Source organism: Capsicum annuum, chromosome 11 (assembly GCF_002878395.1).
Source record: "Capsicum annuum cultivar UCD-10X-F1 chromosome 11, UCD10Xv1.1, whole genome shotgun sequence".
Taxonomy (NCBI): domain Eukaryota; kingdom Viridiplantae; phylum Streptophyta; class Magnoliopsida; order Solanales; family Solanaceae; genus Capsicum; species Capsicum annuum.
Window position 1 is genome coordinate 3,085,272 of NC_061121.1, and position 15,789 is coordinate 3,101,060.

The 15,789-nt window shown below is 34.5% G+C and overlaps 2 protein-coding genes and 1 pseudogene across 2 annotated transcripts; 2 read left to right on the forward strand and 1 right to left on the reverse strand.

Moving 5' to 3' along the window:
• The first annotated feature begins 5,035 nt into the window (after positions 1 to 5,035).
• Positions 5,036 to 8,825, forward strand: LOC107848193 (pentatricopeptide repeat-containing protein At3g21470). Its single transcript, XM_016692898.2, is given in 3 exon segments — positions 5,036 to 5,711; positions 5,713 to 6,889; positions 8,132 to 8,825. Coding segments are annotated over 2 exon segments (1,458 nt in total). The 5' UTR covers positions 5,036 to 5,324; the 3' UTR covers positions 6,784 to 6,889; positions 8,132 to 8,825.
• On the reverse strand, positions 6,821 to 7,653 carry LOC107848194 (annotated as a pseudogene).
• On the forward strand, positions 8,167 to 8,724 carry LOC124885251 (F-box/kelch-repeat protein At3g23880-like). Its single transcript, XM_047399255.1, has one exon. It carries the CDS (start codon positions 8,167 to 8,169, stop codon positions 8,722 to 8,724), a length of 558 nt encoding a protein of 185 aa, XP_047255211.1.
• Positions 8,826 to 15,789: the final 6,964 nt, after the last annotated feature.

Genomic DNA, 15,789 nt, shown 5'->3' on the forward strand with positions numbered 1-15,789 from the left:
TGTAAATTCTTCAACTAGAAAGGGACTTTAGTTTTTTTTTTTTTCAACTTTAATGTAATGTCACAATCAACCAATTAAACACCTTAATTCTGTTTTATTTTATGTGACATCGTTTGGAGAGTTTAAGTTTTAATTTTGACCTTAATATTAAATTTGAATATGGAGTTTTAAACTTTTGATATAAAATATATGTAAAAGGCACAATAATTGATATTTTAAAATATTTAAAAGGCGTATGAAAAGATCACAATAAAAAAAAAAAACTTATTTCGTTCCCGATAAATTGAGATGGAGAATGTACTCGATTTGATATTTCATTTTATGTGTTATAGTTTAAGTAGTCAGCAATGTACATGCTATAAATAATTTATTCAGTGAAAAGAATCTAACCATATGTGAGTAATTAAGTTATAAAAAAAGGATTAATTGGATTAAAACTTGATTAATTAGCTGTGAATATTCCATCCATCAAAGATTAAAGTCTTTGTCTGGGCTAAAAATAATTAGGAGATGATTATGCACGCAACTTTAGTTGATTTAGGCGAATATTCGTTTTTCAGATGACCGTTTAAATTTTGTCCTCACTTTTTAATGTTGAGCAAAATATTAAACTATCGTCTAATGTCTATAATTTCTTATTTTTCAATATATTCTAACATTTTCTCATAAAATACTCAGTTTACTTAAAAAGATATTTAGATGATGGACCAAAAAAGTAAAATGTTCATAAATTAGAAAAAAAAAAGGATTAAAAAGTTCATCCCAAATTTTTGATTAGGTGTGGGGTAGAAATAAAAGAAAGACTCAACTTACAATTATTAATTAATAATAGAGATTCTTGAACTATAGGTAGGCTGAGAGTAGATATACAAGTCTTCTTAGTTAGTTGTAATTATCTTAATTAAGTTATTATTAGTTATTGACTTATTTATAATTCCTTGAGTTAACTAAATGTTGTATTACTTCATGCAAAACTAAGAGTATTGGGTTGAAATTGTGATGATATATGGATTAATAATACATGAATTATATTATTTATATTTATTATCTATATCGATATATATAATTTATCTATAATCTTATTTATAATCTATATCTATAATATATTAAAAGTGTGAAGGACTTTAAAAATATTATTTAAATTTTTTGCCCTTCATGAAAAGTCTTTGCTTTAGACAAAATCATCTTTTCACCATTTTTCTAATATTTAAAAGTTGAAAATTAATTAAATATTTATAGTAAATTTTTTTTTTTAATCAGAAGTCATCATAATTAATGACAACTAGTACATTTTTCATTAGTTTAAGAGTACTAAAGTTGATTTCAAGAAAAATTAAAAAATCTAGAAATAAATATGAAAGCGTTAAAATAAGAAAAATATAAGAAACACCAAATTTAAAAGTTCTAAATAAGTAATCAAAGATTTTCTAAAATTTAACTTTAAAAATAAGAAAAGATTTTAAACATTGGAAAAAATAAAAAAAAAATCCTACTACAAATGTGGTTCAAATCAATGCTTCTCTCTTAGCCTCTAGCAGCACAAAAAAGTGGTACTTCATGACAAATGTAAAAGTGATGATCCATTGATCTCTTGAAACTTCTGGTGGTAAAATATATATATGCTTACAGTAAAATATATGTTACATTTACATTACTATATTAAAGTGCGAAGAAACTTTGAGAAGTGATTTGAACTTTTTGCACTTCATTAAAAACCTTCGCAATAGATAAATCGTCTAACGTTAAATAATTAAAGGTTACACATGTGAGACACGTGCGGTTAAACTAGTAATAGTATAAGCCACAAGGAGTATCATATATGCTTTACTTTAGAAAAAGCTTTAATACACTAGAGTTATTTTTGATCGTTTTGTATGTATACATAAAAAAACTCGATAAGCTTTTTACTTTGTACTTTTTTTTGGATAATTATGATATCAAAGTCAGCTTGCGATCAGAAGAATTCACCTGATATTATTTTTCGGTTGGAAAGCAAATCCAAGACATATCATATAGAAGTGGGGGTAGGTATATTAGGACCTTTAGGTTGGACTTGGCATAAGAAAATACATATGGATTCATAACATGTCACAAACACCCACCTTAAAGTATAATATACACCAATTTATGATATAATATACAAACTTTAATAACATCATCGAATTATTATACCAACTTTAATAGCATCATATCGAACATTATTACGTTCTTAGAAAGTAAAGTCTTCATATTTCTCGTTCGATCGATACACTAATATGTTACAATATGTCCCATAATCACTATTCCTCAAGAATGCATAGCTTTTGAACCAGCCTTTGTGTATCCCATTATCTTTCGAGTTTCAAAAATTACGATTAATCCAAAAATAATATAGAGTTGATTTCCAACATCGAGTCAATTCACAAAATGATTATCTCGAATGTTTGGATTTATTCAAAAAAATCAGTTCTAGACAGAATTTTCGATCATAAAATAATTCATGCTAAGTGCATGCAAAGTAAATAGTGGATTTTGATACCGACCAAAATCTATCAAACTGATAACCTAAAATATAGTCAATAAAGTTAGTAACCATGTAAGAACTTGTCACTCGTGGGGTACCTCCAATAAGGTAAAAGGTCACCACCTCGTGAACTAAGACTGTCACTATGCATAAAGTTCAGCGAATAATTGAATCATAAGGATTTATTTTATACAGTCTGATCTTGTATTCTGTTAAAGATTGTTTTCACGACTTGAACTTATGATCATGACAATAATTTTATCGATTATTTTAAGATCCCAATAAGATCTATCTAGAAAATTAATGATACCTAGTAATTTATCTTATTTTTCCTCACACAAACACAAATATACTAAGGCTTAAAAAAAAACTTAGTATTGAGATTAAAGGAAGGCCTACCAAAAAGTTGTGATCTTTTGAAATGTGTGATTTCTTCATAAGAAAGGGACTTTATTTATTGTTTTTTGTTAGGTGTATAATTTGATATTTATATTGAGATTCGATTAGACTAAAATTTATGTCGAAAAGTCTCACATTGGAGATAGAGCAGTCCGTAATACAATCTACTTCATATCCACGGTCTCGAATTCGAGGCCTCTAATGAAGGATGAAAGAGTAGTTACTACTACACTCTCCGTATTGTTATTTTCCTAAGGTGAATATTGTGCATGTCACAATATTCTATTATATGACATCTAGTTGATTTTAAACATTGCATCTCTCGTTTTATTTTATGTGATTTGATTTAATTAGACATAAAATTTTGAAAAATATTAAAAAATACCTTAAAAACTTATGGTAATTTAAATAGACATGATGTTTAAATTAAACATATATGTGACAAGTTAAAAATATCTTTTAAATATTGTGATTTCGAACAATGCAATAACTTTTTGATATGAAAGTGTAATTGAGAAAAAAAAAATGAAAATTGTAAATTTATTAAATGGAAAAAGTAGTAACATTATATATTTTGAAACTGAGGAAGTATATGTCACAATTTATTAAATTGCCTTCCACTATGATTTATTTGTTTTTTCTAATTTATCGCTCTGCCTATTATTAATGTAGCACTTCTTGGCTGCTTTTTATTTTCTATTACTATTTATTATTATATTTGCTTTGTATCTTATTCATTTGCATGTTATCATATTTTTCATGCATTAATTTCCATCTCAAAAACCTTTTTTTTTTTGCCAATGATCTATCAAAAAGTAGGAATAACATTTATGTACATGACCTAGCTGACGGTTTATCGAATATGTTGTTTTCTAGTCTTGACCATGTTGGAGTAACAAAGTAAAAATAATTAATTTGATTAAGACTTTTGATTAACTAATTCTGAATATTCTTAATTCAACAAAGATTGATGTCCTTGTTGGGCAATTAATTAAGGAGCTGCTAATTACACACTGTATGTAGACAAAGATTCAGATTATAATTATTAATAATATGATTCGCATCTCTTAATTATTCCCAAACCTTCTTCTTATGATAACGTTTTCGATAAATAGCAATATATATCTACTCGCCTTTGATGTGTATGTTAAATCAAATGATTTAATTTGAATAGTTAAAAACGAAAGTGAGATATAATACATATCACTTAATCACTTAATCATAGGTAAAGTAATAAATATATGAAAGACACATACTTTATATTAACTAATTTGATATATCTATATCTATATATAGTGTGTATGTGTGAATAAATTTACCATATAGGTAGGTAGAGGTCAAAAATTAGAGAGAAATAGTTTTCTAGTTTTTTACAATTTTTTAAAGACCCTCAATAATAGTCGCAACAAATCAAAATAGGTATGAAAAAGGTACTTCAATAATGAAAAGAACATGTTAAGAAGCATCGAAAACAACTCCAAATTTGGTGTGGGTTATTACTTTAATCCTTGAGCATTAACAATACAATTTTCATAAAGAAATCTTATTGGCTCAATTGGCTTCCCGAACTTTTACCTTGTTAGTGTTCAATTCCCCACCTTGTAATCTCCTTTTTTATTTTCCCTACCAAAAAAAAGAAAGAAATAGATTCTTCATAGACAAATTAAAAATTTAGATGCACATTCATTAATTCAAAAAAATAAAAATAAAAAATTACATGCACATAAACATAATTTAGGTCAACTAAAAGTATTGTCAAAACCATATTCTCTTTTAACTCCACCCAACAAGCCCACCCAAATGAAAAGCCAACATGCATATATTATATGCCCAAATTTTAACAATAAATATAAATATCATTTCATAATATTTAAAAATTACCATAAGTTTTAAATAAATCCTAAACTTCTCTATCTAAGCTAACTGTTTGGTTTGAAAATTGTTATCCGAGATAATTAATATCGAGATTAGTTATCCCGAAATTACTAATATTGGGAGATAAGTTATCTAATGGGAAGAATGATGAAATAAGTTATCTTGAATTGGATTAATTCCTTCAACCAAACAAAAAAAAATATGTTCTTTTATTTTATTCCTTAATAATTAGTTATGGCGGAGAAACAATTTCCAAATCAAACACCCTAATAAGTGTATAAGCAGGCCGTTGGGTCAGTTTCCGCATAACTCCACTACTTACATGAAGCAATAAGTATGAGGTAAGCTATCAACCAGGACTAAAAATAGATGATGGTAAGAAATCACTTTAGTATATCAAAGTTGTGGATTTTGTTCATTGAATAGTATCACGAACCCATTAACAAATTGGTCTTACTCTTACAGCATAAAGAACTCCATATGTCAACAAAAATTCAAAGAAGCCCTTCTAATATACACCCATAATCGTATTAATGGAAGTTCAGTAATGGGTGTTGTCCCATTAGTGCTAAAGGCATGTGCTGCACTTTCACTCGTTAGCCTTGGCAAAGCCTTACATGCTGAATCAGTGAAATCAAGATTTGATTATAATGTAATGGTGGGGACTGCATTATTAGATTTGTATGGAAAATGTGGCGAAATTCGGAGTGCCCGTAAAGTGTTTGATTATATGCCTGAAAGAAATGTGATTACTTGGAATGCTATGGTTGGGGGTTATATGAAAAGTGGTGATGTAAAGACTGCATTTTTATTGTTTGAGAATATGTCTGAGAAGACGATTGTGACATGGAACGAAATGATTTATGGGTACGCGAGACATGGAGATATCGTGATGGCAAGGAGTTTTTTTGATCGGGTAAAAGATGAGTTGAGGAATGAATGTTGTGACATGGAGTGTGATGGTTGATGCGTATGCTAGTAATGGGGATATGGATGCTTCAAGGGAACTGTTTGAGATGATGCCAAGAAGGAATTTTTATGTATGGTCATCGATGATTTCTGGTTATTTTAAGAAGGGTGATGTTAAGAGTGCCAAGGGTATATTTGATAGGATGACTACGAAGAGCTTGGTGAATTGGAATTCATTGATATGTGGTTATACACAAAATGGGTTGTGTGAAGATGCCCTGGAAGCATTTATCAAAATGCAAGATGAGGGTCTTGAACCAGATGAGGTTACTGTAGTTAGTGTTTTATCGGCTTGTGCCCAGTTGGCGTTCTTGGAAGTTGGCAAGGATATACATAAAATGATAATTCGTAAAGGGATTGAATTGAATCAATATGTTCTTAATGGGTTGGTTGACATGTACGCAAAATGTGGGGATTTAGGTAACGCCAAATTGATATTTGAAGGAATGAAAGTTAAAAATGATGCTCCTTGGAACTCACTAATATCTGGTTTTGCCAACCATAGCCATTGTGTGGAGGCAATTAATTTTTTTGAGAGAATGGACAGTTCAGGGGTGAAACCTAATGATATAACCTTTCTTTCAGTTCTATCGGCTTGTGCCCATGCTGGATTTGTGGAGGAAGGTTTAGAGATTTTCTCCAGGATGGAGAAATATGCATTGACACCGAGCATCAAGCATTATGGTTGTCTTGTTGACCTTTTGGGAAGGGCAGGAAGATTAAAAGAGGCTTGTGACTTGATAAAAGGGATGCCTGTCAGACCAAATAAAACAGTTTTAGGGGCTCTGCTTGGAGCATGCTGGGTTGATTCGGACACAAAGGTCATGGAAAAACTTCTGAAAGATTTCGGAGATGATGCACATTATGTGATTCTTTCTAATATTTATGCTGCTGCTGAAAGATGGGAGAAAGCTGAAAGGATGAGGTTTGCCTCGTCAAATAAAAGGTCTCAAAAGACACCAGGGTGTATTTTGGTCATGCTTGATAGACAAGAGACTAGTATGCAAGTATTGCCAGAGAAAACTTCTAAAACATGATGCTAACTCTAGCCAAGTGGACAGTGAGAGGTGATTGTCGTGGCAATCAAACAGAGTTATTACTGCTCACTCCAGAAGAGGTACCTTCTGAAGACTTATAATATTGGTAAGGTAAACGATTTACAATAATCATTTGGAGCTAAAATTTGTTACAAAATTCAATCCAAAGGAAATTCTCCTCTCATGTATTTTAACTGTATATTCTACTAGAGGTGATGTGTCTTCTTGCAAGTACTTATGGTTATAGTGACCGACTCTTCTTCCTTGGCGTTCCACTTCTGCTACGGTGCTATCACGCATAGCTGTGTAATCAGACAACCCTGAAAGACTCAGACAAAGATTCTCCCTTCTTTTGGATTCGCAAATCTCAAGTCAATCTCTGTACCACCTAGATCAGCAATTGACACAGGGACCTGTTCAACAGGTGAAAACGTCAAAAGTGAACCTGAGTAAGTTGTCAATAGATGGATTCTTACCTCTTCCCAATTATCAGGCATGGAAAAAGTGTAAGGAATCATGGGACTCCATCCAGCACCATGTCCACCTGATTTCTCATAAAGTCCAGCAACTCTCCCTGCTAGAAGACCTTGTTTAACCACAGCAGATCCCTCTCCAGGAAAACCAAGCAGTGCTGATGAAATCAAAGAAGCACCAGATACAATAGCTGACCTCCTATTCAACGAGCCTGTAGGCAGATTTCTCACAATCCCGATTCACTGTAACATCTTCTTTAGAACAAGTAGCAGCTTTAATTCTTGAACACCCTTTTTCTGGAACACCACGAGGAACCACATGGTGAGAGGGATTCACCTGTCTGCTCAGGTTGTTTTTCCAAGATAGGCAACTGCTGCTATATACAAATGTCCCCATTTCCCCCCAACCAAGAAAGTAGGAGAAAGAAATGAGGTTTATGGTAATTTCAGACACTTGGTTTCAGATTGAAGCCTCTTTGATTATGCTGTTGGGCTTTGAACTTATGATATGAATTCTTCCTGGTTAAGTTAAAATAGCTTTGATTGGGTTTACACCTAGTAAAAGCTGAGGTCTTGAGATTTTTGTGGTTGTGGTGTCACTTAATAGAAGATTTGGTTTTTGTTTTAAAAAAAAAAGAAAAAAAAAGCTAAGTGTATAAAATTTGAGAATCTCCACCCATAAACAACCTTTCCTTCATTCTGCACAAAGCGATTTAATGAAAATTTAAAGGTACATCGCTTTTCATTAATTGAAATTCACATCTTATTTTATTAGATCTATGATCTTCGCTTTTTTTTTTTGTTTAAATAGATAAATGAAGAAGATCAATTTCATTTTTATCGTAATATGATTTGCTTGTGAATCCATTGAACAGTTGATTAAGGCCCATGTTTGATGAGTGGTATCGCTATGGCCACCTGCGACAATGTTGGGGCTTTTCTTGAAGACGTAGCAAAGGAGATCCTATTGAATTTCCCAGTTAAGTCGTTGTTGCGATTCAAATGCGTCTGCAAAAAATGGTGCGCTCTTATAGAGGACCCCAAGTTCACAATAGAACACTTGAATTGTAGCAAGAAGAAGCCTCAACAATTCTTGATTTATGATTGTGGTGCAGCTGATGATGCCCCAGCTGTCACTGTGACTTCCGATTATGGTATACCTTCTCCTTCACAGGGAGATAATTCCCAAAGATTTGGAGTTATTCTGAAACTCTTAGGTTGTGTTGATGGCTTGTTTTTCATGGAAAGAGAGATTGATAAAGGTATTTTGTGTTCGCTGTGGAATCCTGCTACCGGAGAGATGAGACACCTCCCTGCTGCCTCAATGGAGTTTCAACCATTTGACGTATATCCTCGTCATTTTGGGTTCGGATTAGATCCCATGACTAAGGATTATAAAGTGGTTTACCATTATCACAGGGATGGTCTACTCATGTTCAAGGGATTCATGGAAAATCTTCAAACATGACCTCAATATTTACGGGTATTTTGAAAGAAACTTATTATACAACAATACTTATTTGAATGGATGGTACTACTGGTTGTTAAAGGAGTATGCTACTTGGAAAATTGTTTCATTTGACTTTGGGAAAGAGGTGTTTGTAGAGATTGAAGGACCACCAGATCATTACTGCATTCCTAGTCATAGAACGTTTCTGATATTGTTTGATGACTCGGTTTCCATCATGCACTTTCTTGAGGGGATCAGGGTTATTGATATATGGGTAATGATCCATCCAGGGGTTTGGAACAAACTTGTCACCTTTAACTTGTTTGATAGTATTAAGACTTGTTATGAGAGCTCTCTGATTCTAACCGACGATTCTCGACTGCTCTGCTTATTATACCTTTGAATCTGCATATTACTACCAGAAGATTAGGTGTTTTTCTCAACATATATCCATCCTCCTTTCAAGAAAAAACATGGATCCGTAGAAAGAGTTTTCAAATCACAAATATCTGCGAATTTGAATACACATCTCCAAGACAGAATTAATTAGTGGGATCGATCTTTTGACGATATTGACATATTCCTTCCTTCCGTAATTTCCAGCTAGTTGTAGATTGCCTACGTAGCAGGCAAAGTAGTGGTAAATAATTAGTATATACTACACATACACATGTTTGTTTGTAGTGGTAAATAATTAGTATATATACTAAACATAACATACACATGTTTGTTTATGCATACATATAAGAAGAGTAATGCTATATACTATTAATTTTACCTTGGTGGAAATGATAAGAGTTTGTCCTCATCATGCTGAAGAACGTCTTCAATGTCTTATCCAAACAAATCGACCGCAACATCTTGTGCTGAAGTCTTGTACAAACAACGGCGTAGGTGGCATATATAAACCTGATAATCCTGCTTAGGCAACACATACGAAGAGAGGAAATCCCTTAAATTCTATTCTGCATCTTGTAAGCTTGATCATTTGTTGGAGGCATTTTCCCTTTATTAATCAACAAGTAAGTTTTTCATAGAGGAAATCCCTTAAATTCTATTCTGCATCTTGTAAGCTTGATCATTTGATGGAGGCATTTTCCCTTTATTAATCAACATGTAAGTTTTGTAAGCTCTATCATTTGTTGGAGGCATTTTCCCTTTATTAATCAACAAGTAAGTTGAGCAACTTCAAGATGCTTTTTTCGCAAGCCTTGTTTCAGCCCGAAAAAGGAATGTGTCTTTGGTGCAACAACCATGAGTATTCTGGACACTCATGCATCCAAAACACTTAGTTGGTATCGCCAGAGTCAAGAATGGGCTTTGGATCTAACTCAGTCTCAAAAGCTAACTCAAGAGCTGAGGATTACCCAAGTGCATATAAGCAAACTACTAGTCCATTCCCCAACCAATGTGGGACTTTTTACCCACTCTAACAGCCAGACACCAATGTAGGCCAATATTTATTGAGCTCTTCCTTTAACAACTTACCCTGTTCCCACTGTAACATAAACAGTAGTATATATAACTTAGAAATCATTAGTCTAACAGCAATAGGATCTTGATCAGCAAGCACATCATCACATGTCTGACGAGTACTCCCCTACTATCACCTGGCCAAAGGCCATGAATTGTGAACTGCAACTTAGAAACTGCAGGATTACAATTGACATTTGGCAACCCACAACATGTTGGTGGCCACTGTACTACCATTTCCATATGGCCGTACTCAAAAGCTTGACTACTAGTACTAGTACTAGTGAAAAGATGAAACAATAGGATGATCAACTCCATAATGAATAATTACTGTTGTCATTTCGAAGCAAAACAAATAAAAGGTGTGTACCTTAAATTTGCAGCGGAAATTGATTTTGCTTCGAAAAGGATCTTGCTCCAAGTCGATTTCGTTTCTCTTGGAAACAGAATGTTATTTCATGAACTAAATGCCCTTTTTAGTGTTGTTGTTTTTGTGTTTTGTCACTTCTCTGTTTTCTATCACTCACCCTTGTCAAAAGAAAAAAAAATAAGAACTTATAGCAAGTGTTTTTAGGGCGGGAACACTTACTTTGTAACCGTTCCCCTTTTTCTTTTGAATTAAATTCAATCTAACAAATAAATGAGTCGATTCGGGGCGGTCCATATCGGTGACCCATGACCCATAATCTAACATCTCCCACTTCACACATGGTGGACATTACCCGAGCCAGTGCGACATCAACAAATCACCAATTCATACTGCAAATAGTTTGTGCGACCTGCGAGCATCACGAGCTTTACCTATAAGGTTTTACAAACTATGTTTAGGAATCCAATCACGTGTGGAAAGAATTCTCTACTAATATGAGGATATTGTCACTCACAATACCCCAGACATCATTCACTACTTCAGTAGTTACTTATTCGATCCCTCATCCTCTTTGTCGAGTTCTCGATTAACTTTACATACACAATTACACTTGACTCTTATATGGTTAGTGTAATAGTCGGCTTGTGTAAACAAGATAAAATATTCATTTTAATCATCTTCCCTTTCTACTCGAATTAATCTTTTTCAAATCAATTGCTTTCTGAGACATGCACCGCACTGTCGAATTTCTCATGGATATTAGTAACATGCTAAAGTAGCAATGCCGATTGAAAGTTCAAGAAACAGTCAAAGTTTCTAAGGGTATTTCAGTAAAAGGTTAAAATAACCTTGAGGGTCTCACACAATGAAGAAGAAGGAATTCATTCTTCCATTAACCCATTGGTCGCTAAGAACACGTGGTGTGAAAATACGTGCTACGATGTTCTCATCTTATATTGGTGCATGTGTCTTATTCTTTTAGTCATTCAACATCGTACAAAACTAGGTCTAGAAACCTCTGATTGTCCAACCTGAGTTTCTTTCTTTAATAATCCTCAGATCCATATTCTTACAGAAACTTACATCTGGATTTACAAACAAGTCATCATCTTATGGTGGAACTTTTCTCTTCACGTTCCTCGACGTAAGAGGCGATTGCTCGTGTGAGAGAGCCAATCTCGCGACTTGGTCGACACACTATTTTAATATAACACATTTTCACATGCATATGAGATTGAACATAAATTCAAGATTCTTATATTGATAATAATTATTATCAAGTCATCTACATTACATAAACATAATCATATCCTACGTTATCCTAGAGCCATAACATGTTTCTTAAACAAGTCCCTAGATATCGCCTTAGTAAAGGGATCAACTATCATTTCTCGTGTAGGAATGTATTGTAAAATTATTTCTTCACTTGATATTATGTCTCTTATAAAGTTATACTTAATATCAATGTGCTTGGTCTTGCTGTGATACTTAGAATCCTCCGTATATGTGATAGCCGCTTGACTGTCACAATATAAAATCATGGGACCCTTAGAATTCTTTGCAATGTTCAAATGCTGAAAAAGTCTCTTCAACCAAACAACTTCTTGTACTACAGATGCACAAGCCACAAATTATGATTCCATAGTTGACAGGGCTGTGCAAGTTTGTTTCTTACTTTTCCATAACATTGCACCACCATTTAGCAAGAAGGCGTAACTGTAAGTTGATTTTCTATCATACCGGTCACCAGCCCAATCAACATCTGTATAACCTCTTATGGATAAATCGGGTCAACTATAGCATAGTGAATAATCAGCAGTTTCCTTCAGATATCGAAAGAGTCTCTTTACTGCTTTCCAATAATTTCTTCCAGGCATAGATTGATACCTGCTAACCAGACCTACAACATAACAAATGTCTGGATGAGTACACATCATAGCGTACATCAAGCTCCCAACTGAACTGGAATATGGTACTCGCGACATATCTTCTTTTTCTTTTTCAGTCTTTGGACACATTTCAAGGCTTAAAGTTTCACCTCTTGCTATAAGAGTATCCATGGATTTGCAATAATCATCTCCCGAGTAGTTAGTCCTCACTGGGAAAAAGTAAGCTGACTTGGTCATCCAGTCTGCAATCACCCAAATGGAATCATATTGGTTTTGGGACCTCGAAAGTCCTGTGATGAAATTCATATTGATCATCTCCTATTTCCACATAAGCAAGGCTATCTCTTGGGAAGTGCCACCTGGACTCAAATGTTCCACTTTGACTTGTTGACAATTCAAACACTTAGAAACAAAATTAGAAACATCACATTTCATATTATTCCACCAATATATTGCCTTAAAGTCATGATACATTTTAGTAGAGCCTGGGTGAACAACGTACCTCGAAGTGTGAGCTTTGTCAAGAATCCTTTCTTGCAATCTATCCACATTTGGTACACATAGCCTACCTTGGTACCAGAAGATTCTATCACCATCAATTTCAAATGCCATTACCTTTTGTTGACCAACATCCTTCTTAATTTGCATCAAAATGGGGTCTTCGACCTATTTTTCCTTAACTTCAACACATAGGGAAGATTTAGCCATCTTTTGAACCTCTATCTTCGGAGTCCAAAAGTCAAACCCCTAGATTTGCAAGCTGTTGAATATCTTTCACTATCTCCCTTTTTTCTTCCTCAATATTAGTAAGATTGCCCATTGACAACCTGCTAAGGTCGTCAGCCACCATCTGCTAAGGGCGTCAGCAACCATATTTGCCTTGCCTAGATGATAGTACAAGCTCATGTCGTAACCCTTCAATAATTCCAACCATCGCCTTTGCCTAAGATTTAGTTCTTTTGTGAGAAAACATACTGTAAAATTTTTTGGTCAGTAAATACATCAACATGCACCTCATAAAGATAATGCTACCAGATTTTAAGTGCAAACACCACAACCGCTAACTCCAAATCATGGGTGGGGTAATTTCGCCCGTCCATCTTCAACTGCCTAGATGCATAAGCTACCACCTTGCCATGCTGCATAAGTACACACCCAAGTCCCACTCGGGATGCATCACAGTACACAACAAAACTTTCTATACCTTCGGGTAGGGTCAAAATAGGTGAAATAGTCAACTTGTCTTTCAACTTCTCAAAACTATTCTCACAGGAGTCAGACCATACAAACTTCACCTTTTTCTATGTCAACCTGGTAAGTAGAGAAGCTATGAAAGAAAAACTTTCTACGAACCTTCTGTAATACCCCGCCAAACCAAAGAAGCTTAGAATATCGGTTGGAGTCGTAGGTCTGGGCCATTTTCTCCCTGCCTTAATCTTTTGGGGATCAACTTTAATTCCCTCACTAGGCACGATATGCCCCAAGAAAGTGATAGTACAAAGCCAAAATTCACATTTGAAAAATTTTGCATACAACCTATGATCTTTGAGGGTCTGAAGAATGATTCGAAGGTGATTGGAATGATCCTCCTCACTTTAGGAATAAATCGAAATGTCATCAATGAAAACTATGACAAACAGATCTAGAAACTGGAGAAACACCCTATTTATTAGGTCCATGAAGGCTGCAGGGGTGTTTGTCAATCCGAAGGACATAACTAAGAATTCATAATGGCCATATCGGGTTCGAAAAGATCTTTTGGGAATATCAGCCTCCTTAACCTTCAACTGATGATACCCCGAATGAAGGTCTATCTTTGAAAAAACCTAGCACCCTAAAGTTGGTCAAAGAGATTATCAATTCTAGGAAGAGGGTATTTGTTCTTGACAGTTACCTTATTTAACTGATGGGAACCATATTTCTTAAGCACGAAGAGTATAGGTTCACCCCAAGGAGAAATACTAGGACGGATAAAGCCCTTGTTAAGAAGATCTTTTAACTCTTCTTTTAACTCTTTTAATTTTGTAGGAGCCATTCTGTATGTCGGGATAGAAATAGGATGAGTTTCTGGCAATAAGTCAATGCCAAAATCCATCTCCCTATCAGGTCGTATCCCTGGAAGATCATCAAATAAAACTTTCAAAAATTCATTAGCTACAGGGACAAATTGGAGAGAGTGACTTTCAGTATTAGAATCTTTTACCCAAATCAGATGATACAAATAGCCTTTAGATATAAGTTTACGGGCTCTGAGATAAGAGATAAATTTCCCTTTAGGTGCTAAAGAATACCCCTCCCACTCTATCAGTGGTTCATTAGAAAAAAAGTGACTTTTTGGGTTCTACAATCTAGTATGTCATAGCATGAATAGAGCTAATCCATCTCTAAAATAGCATCAAAATTAACCATATCAAGCTCTACAAGGTCTGTCATAGTATCACGATTAAAAACGGACACAACACAATTTTTGTACACCCTCTTAGCCACAACAGAGTCATGAACAGGAGTAGAAATAGAGAAAGGTTCCAGAATATTTTCGGGCTCAAAGTCAAAACTGACTGCCATGTATAGGATCACATAAGACAAAGTAGACTCAGGATTAAGTAACACATACACATCACGAGAGAAAATCTATAACGTACCCTTGACCACATCTGGTGAAGCCTTTGCATCCTGGCGATTAGTCAAAGCATATAATTTATTGCGACTCCACCCAGTAAAAGTATTAGTACCCTTAGGAGGTGGTGGTGGCACCGAATAATTAGCTTGGGACTTAGTACCCCCAATGTTACCCCTCACTGTCAGGAAATCCCTCTTGAAGTGACCCGTCTGACCATAAGTATAACATATGCGCTCACTATAGATACACATTCCCGAATGGTTCTTCACACAGATACTGCAACGAGGATACTACCTATATGTCTGAGCCATACTGCCTTGTGATTAAGTACTTTGCACTCCAAATCTTCTATTGGGATGAAAATTCTGAAATCTCCGATCAACAGGAGGTCTGGGAGCAGTTGCGCCGGCTTTAGGCAGAGCATTACTCCATAACTTTTTCTTTGGCCACCTGTTACCCCAATTACCATTTTGGTGCTAATTGTAGTTATGATCTGTCGGTCTGGGCCTCTTGGACAGTCTATATTTCTTCCTTGCTTTAGCAACTTTCTTTTTCTAATCCTCAACTTAGTGTATGTGTACAGACAATCTGGAGAAGTCCATATCTCTGTTCAACATTGCCGCTTTGCACTCCAATATTAAGTTATCTGAGAAACCGGATGCAAACTTCCTCATACGGGCCCTCATGTTACCTGTCAATTCTAGAGCATAATGGGTTAACTAGTTGAATTT